The sequence below is a fragment of the Lithobates pipiens genome, unplaced genomic scaffold (genome assembly GCF_037356315.1).
Source record: "Lithobates pipiens isolate NorthernLeopardFrog02 unplaced genomic scaffold, aLitPip1_a1.2 Scaffold_19, whole genome shotgun sequence".
NCBI classification, from domain to species: domain Eukaryota; kingdom Metazoa; phylum Chordata; class Amphibia; order Anura; family Ranidae; genus Lithobates; species Lithobates pipiens.
Genome location: NW_027507764.1, coordinates 123,246,615 through 123,268,955, shown reverse-complemented (window position 1 = coordinate 123,268,955; position 22,341 = coordinate 123,246,615). Strand labels below are relative to the sequence as shown.

General features: G+C 42.2%; 1 protein-coding gene across 1 annotated transcript in view; it reads left to right on the top strand.

Moving 5' to 3' along the window:
• Window positions 1-22,341, top strand: part of LOC143996260 (cryptochrome DASH) — a 63,584-nt gene that overhangs the window by 3,592 nt on the left and 37,651 nt on the right. Inside the window, exons 2-11 of the mRNA XM_077491226.1 lie at window positions 862-1,034; window positions 3,254-3,347; window positions 4,141-4,271; window positions 8,161-8,309; window positions 8,766-8,854; window positions 11,631-11,704; window positions 13,076-13,165; window positions 18,136-18,215; window positions 20,104-20,163; window positions 21,574-21,731. Of these exons, the coding sequence (XP_077347352.1) occupies window positions 862-1,034; window positions 3,254-3,347; window positions 4,141-4,271; window positions 8,161-8,309; window positions 8,766-8,854; window positions 11,631-11,704; window positions 13,076-13,165; window positions 18,136-18,215; window positions 20,104-20,163; window positions 21,574-21,731 (1,098 nt within the window). The remainder of the gene's footprint in view (window positions 1-861; window positions 1,035-3,253; window positions 3,348-4,140; window positions 4,272-8,160; window positions 8,310-8,765; window positions 8,855-11,630; window positions 11,705-13,075; window positions 13,166-18,135; window positions 18,216-20,103; window positions 20,164-21,573; window positions 21,732-22,341) is intronic.

Here is a 22,341-nt window from a genome sequence, read left to right as displayed (position 1 = left end):
CAATCCGACGGATTTGGTTGGCAAAATCTCCAACCGTGTGTACGTGGGCTTATATGTATTGCAAATGAAGAACAGGGGTGCAGTGTAACTGCTTTCTTGTTTTTGTTCTTGTTCAATAGTTTTTATAGAATATTTTACAATACAGAGGGGGGATTAAAGAGGAAGTAAACCCTGATGGGTTTACTTCCTCTTTTTTTCCCTGCAAAGGTAAAGCATAATGGACTACTATGCATCGCATAGTAGCTCATTATGTGTCACTTACCTGACACAGGAGCCAGCGAAGTCGCCGCTGATCCCTGTAGTCCGCCGCATCCATGTTGCTTGTGGCGTCTCGCAGCTCCGACGAATCACAGCGGCGCAACCGCGATGACGTCACTCCCGCGCATGCGCACGGGAGTCGCGCCTCGCAGCTCCGCCGCTGTCATACGGCGAAGCCGCGATGACGTCACTCCCGCGCATGCGCACGGGAGTCGACAAATTTGGCAAATCCATTCTTGGATTTGCCGCATTTAGTGCGCATGCGCGCCGCTGTCTACGGCGCATGCGCCGTAGACAGCGGTGCCCATTTTCGGGCAAATATCTCCTAAACCATATAGGTTTAGGAGATATTGCTTGGACCTACAGGTAAGCCTTAATCTAGGCTTACCTATAGGTCCAAGTTGTTTGGAAGGGTTTACTTCCTCTTTAATGTACTGTATATACATGCCTACATCTTCAATGAAAGCAATTTCAGATCAGAATTTATAGGACCTTCATAAGGAATGTGTACAACATTTACTTTTGCGAATAATGTACAATAGTGACTGCACTTTTGATGGATCGGTGGGTATAAGCTCTATGTAACTTCTTTTTGTGCTGTAGGTACTGTTGTGGGCACACAGAAATGCTGATCATATCGTCCCTTTATATTGCTTTGACCCGAGACACTACCTTGGGACACATCACTACAATTTTCCAAAGACCGGACCTCTTCGTTTGAAATTTCTGTTAGAGTGTGTTAAGGATTTACGGAACACTCTGAAGAAAAGAGGAAGGTATGGTAACTTTCTTTTTATTTGCTGGCTTTTTAATTGGCTTCAGTTCTTATCTGACAGACAAAAAAAATAGGGATCGGTGTCCATTGTCTGAAAGTAGCCACACAAATTTCACCCGCTTCTTGAAAAAAGACAAAATTCACTGAGTGGGTGGCCCTGTCTGTTGCCTGATATCCTTCAAATGAGAAATTGTAGGAGCCAAGTGGAAAATTTGTCATCTGAAAAGAAGGTGCATCCAGTCAGATGCATACACTGGTAGCCCTTGTACACACGGTTGGACATTTCGACGGAAAATGTCCGATCGGACCATATTGTCGGATAATCCAACCGTGTGTGGGCTCCATCGGACTGTTTCCATTGGAATATCCGACCGACATAGTGTTAGAGCTGAGCTATAAAATTTTCCGACAACATGATCTGATCGGACTTTGTCCGATCGTTTGTAGAGAATTCCGATCGGACAAAGTGCCACGCATACTCAGATCAAATTCCTAGACCAAAGCTATTGGCTACTAGCCTGAACGTAGTCCCGTCGTAACGAAATAACGTCGTCATGTTACGAATGATCGGACTAAATTTGTTGTCGGAATGTCTGACCATTTGTACAAGGGCTTAGAGTATTTTGACAGCTGGTGGGACTGGGTAAGGCACAGCGAGAAATTCATCCATCTGTGTTGTATAGCGTGGATGGAGGAATCTGTTAGTATATGGCTGCATAAAAATGAATTCCAGATATGGTATATTTTTACATAGTTATATAGGTCCAAGATGGAGCAATATATCTATCTATATACCATATCTGGCTGATGCCCCTGGAAGCTGGCAATTAGTAAAGTAGACACTGCTACTCCAGTGATCTCCACTAGCTTCCGGGTCCTGTGCTGAGCAGCCAGTCTGATGCTTTGTGCACACAGGAGGTTGACTGCTGGACATGGGTGCCATTTAGAGAATGCTTTTCTGAATGGATGCAAAGCATTCCGTGATTGGATGAGGTAGGGTGGTGAAATTACGCTTTCCAATCGGAGAACATTATGCAGCTTCCGGGAACATTGGCCAGTTACGATATATGTATAGTATGACATTAGGAAAGGCGAGGTGATCAATGGACGTTATGTTTCACCTCTCATGAGTTCATTTGCTGAGAACTAAGGTGGCATTCGGTCCAGGTTTTACCAGCCAACTTGGCAGGGTTGGTTCTGGACCAGATTTTGCGGTCCAGTTGTGTCTGCCAACAGGTGGTATAAATAAAGCAGGACTGGAGCAAAGAACTGCTCTTGGCCTGGGACTCGGGAAGCCAAAAACCTGAAAGAGAGCTGCTTATGTGAAATGTGCTTTGTAAGGCCGCGTACACACGCGCGGACTGTTGGCCCAACCTTGTCCGCTGAACAGTGTTTGGGCGGACAGTCCGCTCGTGTGTGGGGCTTCAGCGGACAGTTTCAGCGGACAGTTGGCCGAACAAGGTCTTATGGAAATTCCGAAAAACTGTCCGCTGAAACAAGGTTTCAGCGGACTGTTCGCTCGTGTGTAGGCTTGTTCGGCCAACTAAGTCTCGCGCATGCTCAGAAAGGATTTCCACGTCGGAAGGTTGCATTGCAGTGTATAGGACGTCGTATTTTTCGTCCCGTCGTACGTGCCGTTCACGTCATCGCGCACGGTTTCAGCAAACTGTTCGTCCGTCGTGTGTGGCCATGTCCGTCCATGCTAAGTTTGAGCGGACTGTTCGCTCAAACTGTTGGACGGACAAAGTTGGGCCAACAGTCCGCGCGTGTGTACGCGGCCTAAGAGAAAAAGTTTGCATTACCTTTGTTTTGTAGGTGACCGGGAGAAGCCCTTCACCTGCTGTGTTGGGAACCTGCAACGTTCAGTTAGTACCTGGATGACAAGGATTTATTTTCTGTTTTTGTTGTGTTATTTTAATGCAACCTTTTAAATAAAACTGGCTACAAGTCAGATTTTAAGTAACCTGCCATTTGGACTACCTTACCCTTTTTCCCTGGGAAGGCGATTCCCCCCTCCCCACCCCCTGAGCTAACCCCTGACAATAGCTATTATTGGTCCAACCTGGACCAATGTAACTATGTGATGGACACCATCTTTAAGATACAGAAAAGTGACAGCTGGGTTCTAAATGTTTTGTGGCCAGCCTATACTCTACTTGCAACTCTTACTTATTCTACATGAATTTTCCACTTTTATATATTTTCTGTTTATTCACGCAGCAATCTGCTATTGAAAAGAGGTCACCCAGAAGATGTCATTGAAGATCTAATCAAGCAGTTGGGTCCAGTGACTGCTGTTGCTTTCCAAGAAGAAGTATGCATTGTTAATAAACTACCAGCAGACTTGTATGATATATTCTATGTAAAAGTAAAGTTTACTGATTTATTTCTTTTTTTACATCAGATCCAGTGACCGTACCTACATAAATGATGAGTGTGCTAATGGCTGCTCTGTTCCTTGAAATCTTCTGTTCTTTTCCCTTCTAAATACCCCCCCAGCTGGGATCTTCTGGTGCTGTGGGGTGTAATAAAAGCTGCTCCACCTATCGCAGGCACTTGTCAAAAGTACAGACTATGCCCGCCCTTCCTGCCCCCGTGCTCCTTTCATAAAAGCAGTATTATCAGTTCCCGCCATGAAAAGCACTCCTAAAAATGAAGGAGGACCTGTCATTCATCTGTCTGTCCTCCATTCATAGAGTGCTTTACGTTCTGGGAACTGATAGTACAGCTTCTATGAATGGGGCAGGCATAGACAACATTATCGATCAATGCTTGTGACAGGTGGAGCTGATCGTATTAATCCGAAAAACCATAGCTACGGAAATATCCAGAGGGGGTAGAGGACTGAAGATTATAAGGAGCAGAGCAGCCATCAGCACTCGCGACACTCTTCATTCAAGTAAGTACTGGAAGAGCTTCATATTTAAACTATCTGGCTGAAGGGCTCATTGGATACATCTGTAGGCAAAGTAAGAGGGTTACACAAAACAAGTTATGCAGGAATACACCATAAAAGACCACTGCATTAAATTTATTCTGCCATAGTTTTCAGGTTACCCTGTCTGCAAAGAATTTTAATTGTCTGCACTTGCCATCTGTTTCTTCAGGCAACAAAGGAAGAGCTTGATGTTGAAAAGTCCATAAAGCAAGTCTGTACTCGTCATGGGGTAAAAGTCCAATCAACCTGGGGGTCCACATTGTACCACCGTGATGATCTTCCATTCCGGCACATCTCCAGGTACAGGTCTCTGTTGTAAGAAAGTAATTTCACCATTTGAAGATGATCTTTCATCTGCTTTGCCTTTTCATCCATCCTTTTGGGAATTACAGTACAGTATGTGCTTGTTGCTACTTGTGGACTTCTAAAGACCCGCTTCACAGAATACTTGACTAACAGTTGCTTCTGCCCCCAAAGAACTGTCATTGGTTTAGCGGGCTACAAGGATTGCAGGATCCCATATAAGCCATATACCATTATGCAAAGTGGCAGTTGTCTTGTAGAATGTATAGTGGATATAAAGTCTACACACCTCTAAAAAAAAAAAATAAATAAAAATCCAGGTTTTTCAGATGTAAAAAAATCAGACTAAAATTCTAAGGGCCTGGCGGGCGGGACTGGGACTGGAGGGGTTTCCGGGGACTGCAATCTCCCCACACACCCCCCTGTGGAATAATCCTACCTTACCTCACCTCTACTCACTACCAGACCCCAAAATTTGGGCCAGATGTGGCATAAAACTCATATCTGACCTCACGTCAGGTACGACTATACACCCCTTTAATCACCTGGCATCTCGCAATAATGTACCCCCCTCGCATCTATTCCGCTATATGCAGCTATCCCATGCTTTCAAGGCCCAAGTGGTACCCAATACCACGCAAATTGTGCAATCCGCCCTGGAAAAGGTTACTAGATCTGAATGTACTAGGAAGCCGACTTCGGTCCTCTATGCGCACCTTATTAGGGTCTCTTTTCCAGATCTGTCAAAGCTCCGACAGAGATGGACTCAAGACATACCGGACCTGGATTCCGAGGACTGGGAGGACATGTGGGACTTTCCCTTCACCATCCTGGTCTCTCTTCGAGACCGTCTCATACAATACAAAATTCTACACCGGGCATATATTACCCCGTATAGATTACATAAAATGAGAACCTCCCTTTCCTCGGAATGCTGGAGATGCACTGGGGATCCGGGTGACTTTATACACATCTTCTGGTCCTGCCCAGTAATTCAGCGTTACTGGTCACAGGTACTATCCATAATTCATGAAGTGGTGGGAATAGATGTAGCCCAGACCCCGCGGATATGCCTTCTGGGATTGGTGGAGGGGGTGGCCCCCAGGATAGCAGACAGAACCCTGATAGGACTTCTACTCTTTTATGCCAGGAAAATGATCACCTTATGCTGGAAAAAGCAGGCCCCGCCGTCATTACAACTGTGGAAATCCCATGTCAATAAAGTCTTGCCACATTATAAGGAAACATATCATAACAGGGGTTGCCCCAAAAAATACATGAAAGTGTGGTCTAAGTGGCTGGCTGATGCCTCCACAGTGACTACAGATTAACATGTCCGGGATCCCATCCTGAGGGAAGATGGGAGTGTGGTTGGGGTGGGTCCCTGGTATTGCTCCACTTCACTGTCTTATGTTATTTAGTGTAGCCAATACTATGAGCCTAGTTCACTTATTCTGGTGCCCCTTGCGGCCCGACTGCAGAATTTGGTCCTAAGTTGTTATATGGAGTGGGAGCCAACCTAGCACTAAGTTAGTTGTTGTTGTTGTGGATGTGCTACAGGTGTCGATTATTCTGTTGGAATCGCTTGATGGCCCCTGCGTGGGTCTAACCATAATACTGTGGCATGTCACTGTTCTTTGTTGAATGTTTGTTTGTCTGTCTAAAACTCAATAAAAAATATTTTCAAAAAAAAATAAAAAATCAGACCAAGATAAATCGGTTCAGAATTTTTTCCTCTTTTTAATGTGACCTATAATCTGTGCAATTTAAATAAAAATAACCTGAAATTGTTTGGTGGAAAAAAAAAACATGGTTGCATAGGTGTGCACATCCTCTTATAGTTAGGAACCTTTTTTAGTCTTGTACACTTGCATGGTATGAATTACAACTGTTTTTTGCTTCTTTGAACTGCCTTAACCACTTCTGACCGACCTGGCACATATATGTGACCTCTCGACAGGTGGGCTTTAATGCAGAGCGGCCTCATGTATGCAGTCCTAGGTAAACACTCTACCGCGCTCCCAGCACAGTAACAAATGGGTACCAGAAAGCTACCGATGCATACTTGCGACCGGAGGCTTTCTGATGATGTGACTGCCAATCTCGGCGGTCACATGATCTGAAAGCCTGCCTTTGCCTTCTGGTTTTTAGAGCTATTATTTAAAGGGCCAGGAGGTGGCTGCAGTAAGGGGTTAAAATATTTTTTTCACGCAGTTTAAATGTGATTTCCAGCCCACACACCTCAGTGCCCTATGCTGGCAGATCTAAGTAACAGCGCACTATTTAGCACAGCACAGGCATGTATTGCAGATCAAAATTAGATTGTGTAACAGACTAGATTTGTTATTGAACACTGAGTTCACTGGTTTTAAATATGTTGACTAATAGACTGGACAGTCATACGTTACGCTGCACAATTTCAATTGTAAGTACAATGCCTCTCTACAGCATATCTATTTATGTACCTTCAGTTGGGCTTTAAACCTGTATGTAAAATGTCTAAAAGCAGAACTTGACTCTCTCAGCCTAGGTTCACATTGCAGAGATTTGATAAGTTAAATCGCATGCCTAATCGACGGCTATTGCCAGCAATGGCACCATCCGAATTGGTGCAATGCCGACTTTGCAGCATCGTACCAATTCCCAAAAATAGTTTCTGTACTACTTTAGGCAACTTCGGAGTGCGATTTCAATAGACATCTGTGCAGGAACCTGCACAGATGTCTCTGAAATTGCCCCCGAATTTAGACTGACAAGTGGGTATGAAGTTGTATGAGTTCAGCTAAATTTGCACGATTTCATTCCCGTTGTCAGTGTGAACCTGGACTCAATCAACTTTTTACTTGTCATCCTTTATGCTGCTAGCCTTAGGCACCATTCCTCCTACTCACACCAATGAGTCCTATCTCACACCAATGAGCCCTATTTCTCCCACTAATACCAATGGTGGGGCACTTATCCTCCCACTGACACCAATGATGGGGCACCATTCCTTCCACTGACATCAATGATGGAGCACCATTCCTCCCACTGGCACCAATGATGGGACACCATTCCTCCCACTGGCACCAATGATGGGGCACCATTCCTCCCACTGACACCAATGATGTGTTAAACTTTTCTTTTTATTTTTATTTTTTTCAGTATTTCCTGGTTTCTGGCCTGGGCCAAAATGATGTCATGCATCCCAGGAGTCTTCATGGGCATGTTTTATTTATTTTTATTTTTTTCCCTCAGGAGGAGGGAAGATGGAGGCTTTCTCAGCTAACCAAGCCCTGTTTGCATTCCTGACCTTGTGAATGTGTACTGGCAGCTTGTGTATATTGTACTGCACATGTGTCAGGTTTTCTAGGTCACCATCACAGTTAGGGCAGATGAATTCCAGGCAGTAAATGGTACATGAATTATCTGCCCTTAGCTCCTGCTCGCAGTGGTGCGACTTGTCATTCGCTTTGATATTTCTAAATCGCATGCCAGCAATGGAACCATTCATATCACCGCAACTCATGTCATAACGATTATTTAAAAAGGTTCCTGCACTACTTTTTACAGATTTCGCTGCGACTATAGACTTCTGTTAAATTAAGTCGCAAGCCACAATGAAATCGGCAGTGTAAATCCCACTGGTGTGTGGCTTTCAAATTGCGCTGAAGTAGCGTGATTTCAAAGCCGAACCGTGGTGAATGGGGGCTAACTCAATATGGCTGTGGCTAGAAGTGCTAGGGGGTGTTTTTCAAAGTGATTTCTCAACAAAATAAAGCATGAAGACATGGATGGATGGAGGAGTATGTTTGAATTTAAAAATGAATTAAATAGCATTTTCCGGTTGTGGTGCTCAGATTCAGTTGCATTCTGCTTTAGGTATCATATCTTCCTGTCTTTACAGTTTACCTGATGTCTACACCCAGTTCAGAAAAGCTGTGGAAACGCAATGCAAAGTGCGGCCCACCCTTCAGATGCCTGAGCAATTGAAATCTTTACCAGCAGGCCTGGAGGAGGGTTCCATCCCAACACTAGAAGATTTTGGACAGCAAGGTGAGAACACTGTACCATGTGTTTACTGTCACTAATGTCATTCAAATATTAATGCCTATTAGTTTATTGTTTTTATATGTACAAACCAATGTAAGCGGTCTACTAGAGATTTGTATAATGCTTTCTTATAGAAGGACCACATTAAACGGACATTTAAAGCCCTTTAAACTTATCTTTCTGGCATTCCAGTCAGGCACTACTCCCTTCCTTTGACATTTGGACAAATAAACTAGTCGTCCCTACTAAACTGCATTTACACCATTAGAGATTACAGCAGAATGAATCTAAGTGCCAGGTTCTGGATGATAGTGATTGCAAGGGATCTTGGCACTGGACTCTAGAATAATATATACAGCTGCTTTCACACCAGTATTCATCAAGTACCGAATTTCATTTTGGTCATGATAACTCAATAAATATATCATTGCATTGCTTTTTATTAATGTCTCCTCATAGATCCTTTAAGCGATCCAAGAACAGCATTTCCTTGCAGCGGAGGTGAATCCCAGGCCTTACAGAGATTGGATTATTATTTCTGGGATACGGTAAGGACTATTGCCTCCACTGACATCTATACATTTTATGTGATTATTTAGTATTATGGGTTCTTCTAAGCTTGAGGCCTAGCTTGAAGTAGAACTGTAGGTAAAACCTTTTTTTTTTTTCATTTTGGATTGAGTAAAGGAAGGGTTATAACCCCTGTCCAGATTTTTTTTTTTTTTTTACATTTGTGGGACATTGGTGAAATCTCTCTTCACTTCCTGCCCTAGCACCAAAACAGGAAGTGAGAGGAAATCCCTGCGAATTCAGAGAATCCCTTGGGGTTCCCCATGTCAACAGAACTGATGTCCCCATTGGAAGATTTTCCCTCTATCGACTTTTCTGAGGACAACCCATGATTTGGGATTTTCTTTTTGTTTTACATTCACTTTCAATGATAATGATAAACAGGACAAATAGAGAGTGTGAATCTCCCTAACAGGACCCAATAGGTGTTTTAATCCTTCTACATTCCATCTAAATCTAAGCAGATCAAGTTTTGGCTTTAGTTATACTTTAAAGCAGAAGTCTGGATACAAAAGAACCTCCTTGTAGATTTCCTCACATACCCCATATAAGATCAACGCATTAAAATTGAATACTCTTTCACACATATAAAAGCATATGCCTCAGGATTTGTAAGCGCTTGATTACAAGGGAGGAGAGTGAAACCTTGAGGAGTTTAAAGGGTTTGTAAACCTTTGTGCTTTTTCACCTTAATGCATCCTATGCATTAAGGTGAAAAACCTTATGTCACTGACCAGCTCCCCCGTTTTACTCACTTGAGCCCATTCGTTCCCACACCGGAGACATGCTCACCCTCTCTGCCTGTTGTCTCAGCTTTTGATTGGATAGATTGATAGCAGCTCAGCCATTGGCTCCCACTGCTTTCAATCAAATCCAATGATGTGGGGAGTGGGCCTGAGTCTGGCATTCTGTGTCTATGGACGTCAAGGCTGGATTCGGGAGCTTGCCCGTACGGGGACTCCCAAGGAAAGAGCTTCTCCTAGGTGGTTTCCCGATGTGGAGAAGAGCTGCGAGTGCAGTTGGGGGACACCAGAAGATGAGGATCGCGGCCACTCTGTGCAAATGAACTGCACAGTGAGGTAAGTATGATATGTTTGTTATTAAAAATAAACTAGGGTTTAGTAACCCTTTTAACTCTGTAAGAGTCAACTAGGCTTCATGACCTGTCTGATATGGCGGTTCTATGCCACAGAACCGCTATGTACCCACCAGGGATGTAACCTTATTTTTCAATGGCAGAATCAGCAGGTGAAAAACGCAAAAAAAAAAAAAAAGGCCTGAAGAAAAAAAATAATGCTGCCACTACCTATAAGGACTGGTAAGCTTCAATCTAATACATTTTTGTTCTTGGGTTTAGATATGCTTTTAAAGGGTTAGTTCACCATTTCATTTTTTCAAAGTGATTTTGACTGGTGAAAGAGGTTTAATGCTGACGCTGAACATATTTTAGAATCCATTCTGATCCATCTCGGAAGCCCTACAGAAAGAAGGGGATTAAGATTGGGGATTTCAGATCCCTGGACTGCTAAATTGGCTGTGTGGGCACTGACAGCTCATCGCCCACAGAGGTAAATAGAGCAGGGACGGGGTGGAGATGTGTAGGATGTTAGCTCGCCTTTCATTTTTTTCTGAAAAGGTGAACTTACACTTTAAAATGGTTCTAAACCTTATGGGTAATCCTTGCTTTGTTAGCTATGCCAGCCTACAGAGAAAGTGACACTTCTGCTATGGTCTGTGCTACAGCACATTACCATCTTCAAGTCAATAATCCATAATATACTGTTGTACTTGTTGAGGTGCTGCTGGTTTTTAAGACCTTCAGGAAGAATACTGCAGTGTGACGGGGGCTGTTCTCTTTAGGCCGCGTACACACGCGGGGACTGTTCGCCCAACTTTGTCCGTCAAACAGTTTCGGCAAACAGTCCGCTCAAACTTAGCATGGACGGACATGGCCACACACGACGGACGAACAGTTTGCTGAAACCGTGCGCGATGACGTGAACGGCACGTACGACGGGACGAAAAATACGACGTCCTATACACTGCATTATAACTTTCGGCGTGAAAATCCTTTCTGAGCATGCGCGCAACTTTGTTTGACGAACAAGCCTACACACGAGCGGACTGTTCGCTGAAACAAGGTTTCAGCGGACAATTTTTCGGAAATTCCGAAAAACCTTGTCCGTCAAACTGTCCGCTGAAACTGTCCGCTGAAAGCCCACACACGAGCGGACTGTCCACCCAAACACTGTTCAGCGGACAAAGTTGGGCGAACAGTCCGCCCGTGTGTACGCGGCCTTAGTGTGTCCTGAAAAATACAAGTATTAATATCAACAGACCTAAGCTGGTTAAAATGATGGTATTTCACCCATCAACCCTCCTATGAAAAATTAACAAGGCATAATGATTAAGCGTGGATGGAATGATCACTATGATCTTACCTGAATTTATTTTCTCTCCTAGCAATCTCCAGAGATGTAGAAGTGTTCAGACAAATCTGGTGGGCGACAGATGAACTTGCCATTGGTTTATAAAGCCAGATCAGTCCATGTTTGGTCAGCTACTAGTTTTCTAGTATTGGCTTTATTAATGACCGTATTAGGAATTACCAGTTTTCTTATTATTATCATGACAGTACATTGCAGATAATGATTCTTTATGTACTTTGAAATGTGTCTTTTAAATGCAGATACATATGGTTTGCCCTTTAAAGGGAGCCCTACATTTCTAAATTGACTTCTACCTTTTTTGCAGAATCTTGTAGCTTCCTATAAAGATACACGAAATGGACTAATAGGAATGGATTATTCAACCAAATTTGCTCCGTGGTATGTGCAAAAAAAAATTGGGGGGTTTTGCTTCACTGTGTGGTGGTTATTTAAAAAAATCTTTTTGCAAAATCTTTTTTTCAGTTTCAATATCCACCAAAAACAAAAAAGGTAAAATGAGATAAGCATATGTGAAAAATATGGTAAAGGGTGTGAGCTCAAAACCCGCGGGCACCCAATTACAGAGTTAAACGGGTATACAAATTACAAATCCAGATCAGGTGCAATAGACATATCCAAAGAAGTCCACATCAACATCAAACAGCATAAGGAGAGTACTACACCTATTGGTAAACCCCACAAGGGTGCGCAGGAGGGCTCATGACCCTCCTAAGCCCTCAGAAAGGTCCTGTGCCCCAAACCGCTGCATGGAAACAGAATGGAAATAAGTGTTTAAACAGAACGTATAATTAACGTTTAATGTCGTTTGGTTGCCCTACCACACTCCCATCACCAAGAACACTAGACTTCCATGGTTATGTTGTGTTGGTAGGTCATGCCAAGTTTTTGGAGATACTAGCCTTTTTTTAAAGACCTCCGATTTTATATCTGAATAGAGATGAGCTCGGCTGACCTCCTAATGAATCTGTAACCTGAACTCTGAACTTTTGCTTTTTTAAACTGCAGTGAGCTGTGGGCCCGGGTAAATTCCTGTACAGATTTAGCAGTTCTCTCAGCTGATATTTTGGGAACAAAGAAGGGATTAAAGCGGATATTCACCCTCAACACAAACTTCCTTTTTCTTCACCCCCTCTTCTTCTTTTTTCTAAAATATGCTTGTAAACCTTTTTCATAAAAAAAAAAAAAAAAAACCCTTTTGGTCTTTGCCCCCATCTACGTAACTTGCTTAGGCGAATGACGTGCACCGTGCTCACTGTGAGATATGTAATTCTAATAAACCTTGGGGGGGGGCGACCTAGTGGCACATAATCAGAAGGGCACGTTGGCTAAGCCCAGAAGATCCAGCAGCTTCCTGATGGCGTCACACAAGAACTTGGCAGCACAGGACCCGATCGGTGGCAGAAGAGAAGGGGATCTCGGTAGGACAATGCTAGATCCTCTGGGTGGGCGTGTATCTGAACTTTGCTGAATCTGCAACCTGGTAAGCTGGGGTTAAAAAAAAAGAAAAAAAATGTAGGGTAAGCGGGTGAAGATCTGCTTTAAATAAAAGCCAAAAGGCCATTATCCACACTTTACCCTGCAAAGCATGTCTCAGCTACAGCTTTGTAGCATAAGACAGCATGTTTGTTCCTGACCATTCAATGTGATAAAGATTAACATTTTTCATTTTTTATGGAGAAAAAGCTATATTCTGCCTTTTACGGCAATTCAGGGTAATAAATTGTGATTATCAATATTACTGTTTTACAGGCTTGCTTTGGGCTGCATTTCCCCCAGATATATCTTTGAGCAGATTGGCAAATATGAGAAGGAGCGAACTGCAAATCAAAGTACATATTGGTAAGAGAGATAAAGTAGTTTCTTAAACATGCTTACGGTAGGTTTCCTGGAATATAGAATAACACGTATTCCTAATTTTTACTGATAGTCTACTTACTGGAACGGTACCAGCTGATTGGAGAAAATCCAATGTAGCACCAATATTTAAAAAGGGCCCAAAATACATCCCTGGGAATTACAGACCAGTTAGCCTATTAGCAGTAATCAGCATGGATTCATGGAGAATAATTCTTGCCAAACCATTCTATTAACCTTCTATGAAGAGGTGAGTTGCCAACTAGATAAAGGAAGGCCTATAGACGTGGTGTATCTGGATTTTGCAAAAGCATCTGACACAGTTCCCCATCAACATTTACTGTACAAAATAAGGTCCGTTGGCATGGACCATAGGGTACATGGATTGAAAACTGGCTACAAGGGCGAGTTCAGAGGGTAGTGGGGTCCCCCAGGGTTCTGTGCTGGGACCAATCCTATTTAATTTATTCATAAATGACTTGGATGGAGTAAACGGTTCAATCTCTGTATTAGAGGACGATGCTAAGCAGGGCAATAACTTCTCTGCAGGACGTGGAAACCTTGCAAAAAGATCTGAACAAATGAATGGGGTGGAAAAATGTAAAATAATGCATTTGGGTGGCAAAAATATGAATGCAATCTATACACTGGTGGGAGAACCTCTGGGGGAATCTAGAATGGATAAGGACCTGGGGGTCCTAGTAGATGATAGGCTCAACAGTGATATGCAATGCCAAGCTGCTGCTAACAAAGCAAACAGAATATTGGCATGCATTAAAAAGGGGATCAACTCCAGAGATAAAATGATAATTCTCCCGCTCTACAAGACTCTGGTCTGGCCACACCTAGAGTATGCTGTCCAGTTCTGGGTAGCAGACTCCTCAGGAAGGATGTACTTGAAATGGAGCGAGTACAAAGAAGGGCAACAAAGCTAATAAAGGGTCTGGAAGATATTATTTATGAGGAAAGGTTGCGAGCACTGAACTTATTCTCTCTGGAGAAGGGGATATGATTTCATTATACAAATACCATACTGGTGACCTCACAATAGGGATACAATGTTTTTGCAGAAGGGAGTTTAAAGAAACTCGTGGCCACTCACTAAAATTTGAAGAAAAGAGGTTTAACCCTAAACTACATAGAGGGTTCTTTACTGTAAGAGTGGCAAGGATGTGGAATTCCCTTCCATAGGTGGTGATCTCAGTGGGGGGGGGGCATACTGACATAATACTGACATATAATCACACACATGGGTTGGACTTGTCTTTTCTCAACCTCCCCTACTATGCAACTATATAATATATCCTCATTCATCATGTGTAAAAATTGCACAAATGGTGAAAGAATATCCATTGTTGCTGTTTTCAGTAGCCTTCATCATGCAGATGTCAGTTCTATCACAACCGTTTATATGGCGCAAACTGAGGAAACATTCACATGAAATCTACTGTAAACTGGGCATGGTCAGTATAATAACATATAATGAGCTGATCCCAGGATCACATAAATATACCCTTTATCCGATGTACATGTATGGTGCATGTCTGAATTTCCTTATGTATATTGTAGTAGACAGTTACCTCCTGCTCATGTGTGACGTGTTGTCTTCCCATAAGAGAATCAGAGATTCCCTTTGTTTTTTTTTTTGTTTTTTTATTTTTGTTTTAACAAATTCTGCTTATTGTGTTTTTAAAAGGATTTCAGTACAAATAACGTGCGTCTAATCGCTCAGCAGAAAATCCCTACGTTTTTTGATGCAACCTCACCCAGAGGAGAGGAAAAAATGCATTAGATTGTGCCACATTAGGAGTGGTGGGTCCTGCACTGGCACTGTATTCTTGCCATGTGGATAATTTGGAGACACCTGGGTTATATCGGTATCATACATGATTTCCTGATTGTGAAATGGTGACAAGCTTTATGTATAGGTCATTAGTGTGACTGTGTGACTATAATTCCTTCATTACACAACACATTCGAACACGAGAAACATTTTGTAACACTTTGAAATGTTCAAACATTCCAGTGCATAATCTACTTTTCTTACATGGCCTATGGTCTATGTTAATGATGTTGCTTGTAAATTAAGCTGGCCATCTACTAGTAGATTTTCAAATGAAGATTCCTGTGAATATTTGAACGTAATCGCTGTAGTTGAAAACATGTCAGTCTAACCCCACTAACAAATAGTGTTTTCAAATGAACGTTCTTTAAATGAAAATTCAACTGGCGTATGGCTAGCTTTAGACTAGCCCCACTATGTCATTCAGCTGACTTGTAGCATAGAAAATTTGGTATACTAAACAAAAAAATACTTCCTGCACAGAAGACGGTGCATTTTGCTATTTAAAAAATGTGTGTGTAAAAAAAAAAAATAAATAAATAAATAAAATGTTAAAAAATTATCTACGTGTCTTATGCCGTGTACACATGAGCGGAATGTCCCACAGAAAAAGTCAGACGGAAGCGTATTTTCCAATCACGTGTATGCCTCATGACTTTTTTTTTTTTTTTTTTTTATAAATTCTGCTGGACCTAGAAATAGAACATGTTTTAAATATTTCTGACAGAACCAATTCCTATCGGGGAAAACCGCTCTTCTGTATGCTGTTCCGACAGACCAAAAACGACGCATGCTCTGAAGCAAGTACGAGACGGAGGCTATTGGCTATTGAACTTCCATTTTTCTAGTCCTGTCATACGTGTTGTATGTCACTGCATTCTTAACGATTGGACTTTGGTGTGATCGTGTGTATGCAAGACAGTTTCAGCGGAACTCCGTCGGAAAGTACTTCAGAGTTTATTCCGACGGGAAAACTGCTCATGTGTATGTGGCATTATACTTATATCATGGCTGCTCAACCTGTGGCCCTCCAGCTGTTGGGGAACTACAAGTCCCATCACGCCTCAGCCTATGTCAGTGGCTTGCAATGCCTCATGGGACTTGTAGTTTTTCAGCAGCTGGAGGGCCACAGGTTGAGCACCCATGACCTACATGATAAGTATATAATATAAAATCTACAAGATTCTTACCTACATGCCATTCCATGTGTCCCTTACACCTCTCCTGCATCTGCGGGACACCTCATCAATGTCAGCAGCAGAGAGTAGAACAGAACTCCTACAGATCGTGCACTTCCCCATGCAGCTGTAGAGAGGTTCGTCTCTGCCATCCTCCTGTCTCTACAGTTAAGACAGAAATGGGGTCAGAACTCCTCCTACAGCACCGCCTTGTCTCCCCTCCCTTCGTCTCGGCATTCATTCGACTCCAGCAGCGGATTCCAGCCCTCCTCTGGTCCTTTTCCAGACCTACACTTCCTGCTTCCCAGCTCCACCAGCTTCTACCCGGCAGCAGCACATTTAATATGAGGAAGGGTGGAAGACTCTTGTCTTCTGATGGTGGGGGGCTCTTGACATATGATGTAAGGTGTGGGGGAGTGCTCTGGGCATCTAATCTTGGGCCCCTTTCACACTGGGGCGGTTTTCAGGCGCTACAGCGCTAAAAATAGTGCCTGTGTAGCGCCTGAAAAAAACCGGCCCCTTTCACTCCCTCTCACTGGCTCTTCACCCCGCTCCAGCAGATCAGGACATCCACACCGATCTCCTACTTGGCACTTCCCCAGTCACAGCATCCAAAAATGAGGGTCAGAAGTTTTCCAGGGACAAGGTGTCAGGGATAAAGAACGCTACGATCTCCCCACTCATTGATCAGCTCCCTCACAGATACAGAGCAGGAGGGATTTTGGTCCACTTTTTTTTTTTTTTTTTTTACAGATCTAAATCCCTAAGGTTTCTTGGTTGTCGCTTGGCAACTCGAAGCTCCCTCCATCCACAGATTTTCTATAGGATTAAGGTGTGCAGACTGACTAGGCCGCTCCATGACCTTCATGTGCTTCTTCTTAAGCCACTCCTTTTGTTGTCTTGGTGGTTGGTTTGGGTCATTGTCATTTTGAAAGACCCATCCATGACCCATCTCCAGTGTTCTGGCTGAGGAAATAAGGTTCTCCTCCAAGATTTTACAATGCATGGCCCCATCCATTGGCCACTCAGTGCAGCAAAGTCAGCCTGTACCTTTTTTATACTCTCATTATGTGCCCATAAAGTTCACCATTTTGTTTTTAAGTCTCTCAATAAAAAAAAAAAAAATATATATCTATATATATATATATATATCTTTAATGTAATTTTAAAAGTGAACCTGAGTTGGCATTAAAGCTTAACTCCAGCTTTCATTTCACTTTAAATAATTTGTCTGAGCCAAGGTGGCACAAACTATTTCCTTACTGAGAAATGTGTCAGCGGTAAGTGCTGTATAAACTGTAGTGTCAGCTATGTACAGCATACAGTGCTGTGTTGCGGCACTACTGAGACTTCCCACCCAATTCCATGAACAAAATCGAGTCAGGCCAAACCATTCACAGATGCTTTGCATTTTATGAATGAATACAAGGCCTCCTCTATTGGCAAAACTGGCATATGACATCATAATCTCCACCTCAGCCAATTAGAAGAAGCCTTGTATTCATTCATAAAAAAACTTCCTGTGAATGGCTCATCAACGCTCGGCCTGACTTGATTTTGTGACAGGAAGTCCCCCATACTGCTGCCGGAACACAGCATTATATACTATATGTAGCTGATACTACATACAATACCATCTGCATTTAGATTTTGATTGGACTCTCAGTGCGATTATGTAATGCTGCTTGTGTGTGGTTTGCATGTTCTATGGGTCAGAATGGTGCTGGATCGCACGGGACCCTTTTCCAAAATTGTGCTGCATTGATGTGAACAAACACCATTGAGTTCCCTTGTCATACAATTCTGGGTGACTCAAATCCTATCTGGAATCGCACTAGTGTGAACCAGGCCTTAGTGCATTTAAGCCAGGTTTTGTTCAGCTTTTTTTGGTTATGTGTTCTACGGTTTAAACTAGTTTTAACTTTCTTTTCTAGGGTGGTTTTTGAGCTTCTTTGGCGGGATTACTTCCGTTTTGTGGCTCTAAAATATGGCAGAAGAATTTTCTTTCTGAGAGGTAAGATGCTTGCAAAGATGTCTTATTTTGATTTTTTTAACATATAGTCATTGGAAACCGAAATTCTTTTTAAGTCTCAATACTTGTGTCTAGGAGTACATAAATGAGAACTGAAACTGAAAAGAGCGAGCCATTCTTTCATTATTGTGATCTCCTTTGCTGCTTGGCTGCATCTCTCTGTACTCTGTGAAGGCAAAGCCATCCAAAGAAATACCGTGTCTGTGGCTTCTAGTGTATATACTAATGAATATTGGTGCTCTTGCAGGAAAGCAATAAAAAAATAGAAATCTGTACGCTCAATGGGATAACAATAGAAAACCTACTCCGTATCGGTGAGGGTTGCCACCATCCCTACCACATATAAATTTACAGCCATTTTAAGGGCAACCAAACATGTTTAACCACTTAACCCCCGGAAGGATTTACCCACTTCCTGACAGGCCATTTTTTGTGGTACGACACTGTGTCGCTTTAACTGACAATTGCACAATTGTGCAACGCTGTAGCCAAACAAAATTCACGTCCTTTTTTTTTTTTTTTTTTTTTTTACCCACAAATAGAGCTATCTTTTGGTGGTATCTGATCTGTGGTTTTTATTTTTTGTGCTATAAACAAATACCGCCAATTTTGAATATATATATATATATATATATATATATATATATATTATACATTTTTACTCTCTGCTATAATACATATCCAAAAGAAAAGGGAAAAAAAACGAATTTCTTCATCAGTTTAGGCCAATGTATTCCACTTAATATTTTTGGTAAAAAATCGCAATAAGCGTATATTGATTGATTTGCGCAAATGTTCTAGTGTCTACAAAATAGGGTATATATTTATGACATTTGTATTATCATTTTTTTACATTTTTATTTTTTTTACTAGTAATGGCGGTGATCTGGGATTTTTAGTGGGACTGCTACACTGCGGCAGGCCGGACACTTTTTGTGTCCATTGACATTTATACAGCGATCAGAGCTAAAAATAGCCACTGATTATTGTATAATTTACACTGGCAGGGAAGGTGTTAACACTATTGGGAGCGATCAAGGGGTTAAGTGTTCCCTGGGGAGGTGTTTCTAACGGTGGGGGAAGTGGATTGACTGGGAGTACGAAGAAATTGCTGTTCCTAGTGGTCAGGAACAGCAGATCTCTCTGTACTTCCCTGACAGAATGGTGTTCTGTCTGTTTTACATTGACAGATCACCACTCTGGCTCTCTGAGGAGCGATCGCGGGTCACCAGGGGACAGCACGGCTGCCGACCACGCCTTCCATCATGCTTACGCCTGACGCCTTATACCCTTACACCTTATAGCTCTTAAAGCGGCCAATGTACAGCTACGGCGATTTGCGCAGCAGTGCCAACCTACTGCCATACAACAATGGCGGCTGGTCGGCAAGCAGTTAAACATTACCATAAAAAAGTTTAATTTTATTACAAAAATATTCCAATATCCTTTAAAAAGCTTTACAGATATTCAAATCGCCATGTACAAAATTGAGAATCACAGTTGAAGTAAAAAATGTGGTACATGTAGACAGGTTCCTGGTGTTAAACCAGATGTTTACAGGATTCACAGCTAGCCGTAGTACTGGGGAATTTTCTAGCGTGTTTCGAATGCGATCGAAATACAATTCTTCATCAGGGAAAGTGTACCACGCTATGATTAAAAATATCATTAAGAATTTCTAATAATAGTTCTACAGATCTCAAGACACGATTTTCCCATAAGGTTTACAAATGTATATTTTACCTTTTTGCAGATGTGTTGTTTACTACAGATAGCGACTCGTTACCTGTATTACAATAAAAACGTATAGTCAAACTGCATTTCTTTTAATACGGAGTATGGTATTTAACATGTTTTTTTTTATATTTAGGTCTTCAGGATAGAGAAGTCCCCTGGAAGAAAGACCAACAACTGTTTGATGCCTGGAAAGGTTAGTACCGCTCCTACCTTTTTATTCTGTTTTTCAGTAAAAGATAAAACACATGAGTAACTATTTTAGGTTTTGCTGTGTATTAAAGTCAAAGGATGCACAGTATTTCCAGTCTGCCTGTACTACTGTGTTTTTTTGGACAGAACCTGGCCTAGTATTAGAGAAGAGTTGGAATGTAGACAAACCAAACTCCTGTTAGCTGAAAGACCCATTAAGAGCAAAGTGACAACTTTTTTAAATTTCCTGACCCACTTGTGCTTGCATTTCAATTTCTTCCCTGTCTCACTTTTCGCCATCGCAATCATCTGAGCTCCATGTCGGATCTTGCACAGGAGCGGATCTTTGACCGTGCATGGTCTAGAACCGCTAGGTCTGTGCACTGCATCCTGGAAGGAGGCCATATGCTCCCCCATACCCAAAAGCATAATTTTTTTTTTTGGGAGGCAGCCGTAATGGAGGAAGGAGTGGCCGGTGAGCATTATGAAGACAAAAATAAGTGGGTGGGGTTGTGGGCTTTAAAGAAACTGAGCAAAATGCCAGTGGTGTGTGTGTTTTTTTTTTTTTTTTTTTTTTTTTTTTTTGCAAAAACAACTATGCCAAGAGAGCGGTCCATGCAGACTGGGCTTCAAAAACGCTGCTTCTACGTAGTGGTTTTTTTTTATTTTGTTTTTTGTTTTGTTTTTTTCTCCTGCCTGTAGAAGCAGCTCAGTGTCCATATATATTGGGGCATTTAGAGACATATTTCAAAATGAGAAATTAGAGGCAGAAAAAAAAACATCAAAAGTGCATTTTTGAGAGGAAGTTTCAGGCATGTTCTTTAAATGTTGTGGCTACGAAAGCAGTTTCTTAGTTTTCACCTGGTGATCCTGCCAGTAACACATTTTCTGTCCTAGGGTGACAGCGCTTGACAACTGTACTGTATCTATGGAGGAACAGTGTTGTCACCCTAGGACAGGAAGTGTTTTAGGACTACAAAACTCCTCCACCTCTTATCTCTATATGATTAAGAGGGAAGTGGTTTTCTGTAGACCACAGTGAATGGGCAGGGCTGATCACATTGTACAGGATTTCAGTGCTGCACATGATGTTAGGAGCTCACTGTATTTCTGGAAGGTTATGTATTTTTCTGTATTTGCAGCATTCCTAAAGAGACATGGGAAAATGGAGAGTTATTAAAAAAAAAAAAAAAACTGTAAGTGGAATAATCTTTCAGAGAATGAAAGTAGAGCAGAGGGCTGTGTCTCACAGATTCCATTCAAGCAGGAGGGCATGTACATGGTGGCAGTGATGGCTGTGCAATTAATTGGGGTCTGTCCAGTTTTTTTTTTTTCTGCCAGATGCCTTTGTAGACTATCTGCTACTGAATGACCCTTGCACCTAACAGTTGTATTTTGCTGTATGTTATTATAGAGGGCCGTACTGGAGTACCCTTCGTTGATGCTAATATGCGTGAGCTGGCAATGACTGGATTTATGTCAAATAGAGGGCGCCAGAATGTGGCCAGCTTTCTCACTAAAGACCTTGGAATAGACTGGAGGATGGGTGCGGAATGGTTTGAATATTTACTGGTGAGATCCCTTTGAGCATATATATATACGAGGACTTTTTTGGCAATGCTGTCTGTAAAGGTCTGTCTTCCCATCCTAAAGCACTGTATGCAATGGTGCATCAGACATGGCATCAGCGCATAATGAACTGAACTACTAAATAAGCTAGTTGGATGAGTAGCAAAACATCTTCAGCATTACAGAATAGATCTTCAGCATTACAGAACATGTCCAGCTGGATGCATGAACTTCATAAATGAGAAGCTTCACATATGACACAGCAGCTAATGCAGCCCACACAAGGGCTGAGAGATGAATGACCCATTCCAACATATACTCACATAGTTGACTGTACAGCCTTTTTATTTTTGTTAAAACTTCACAAAACACGTTTTTTTTTGTACCCTGCAAAGTAAAGCCATAATGTGCTAGTATGCATTGCACTACCTTTAAAACAAAGCCCTTTCAGTGCTGAGATGTCGGAGTTGCAGGCGCTCCCATCTTCACTCATCTTCCTTCCGGATTCAGGGACTCTGGCTTTGTGACTGGCCGGAGCCACTATGATGTCACTCCCGTGCATGTGCATGGGAGCCACAGTTTACGGCACAGGGCTCCGAAGGAACAGCACAGG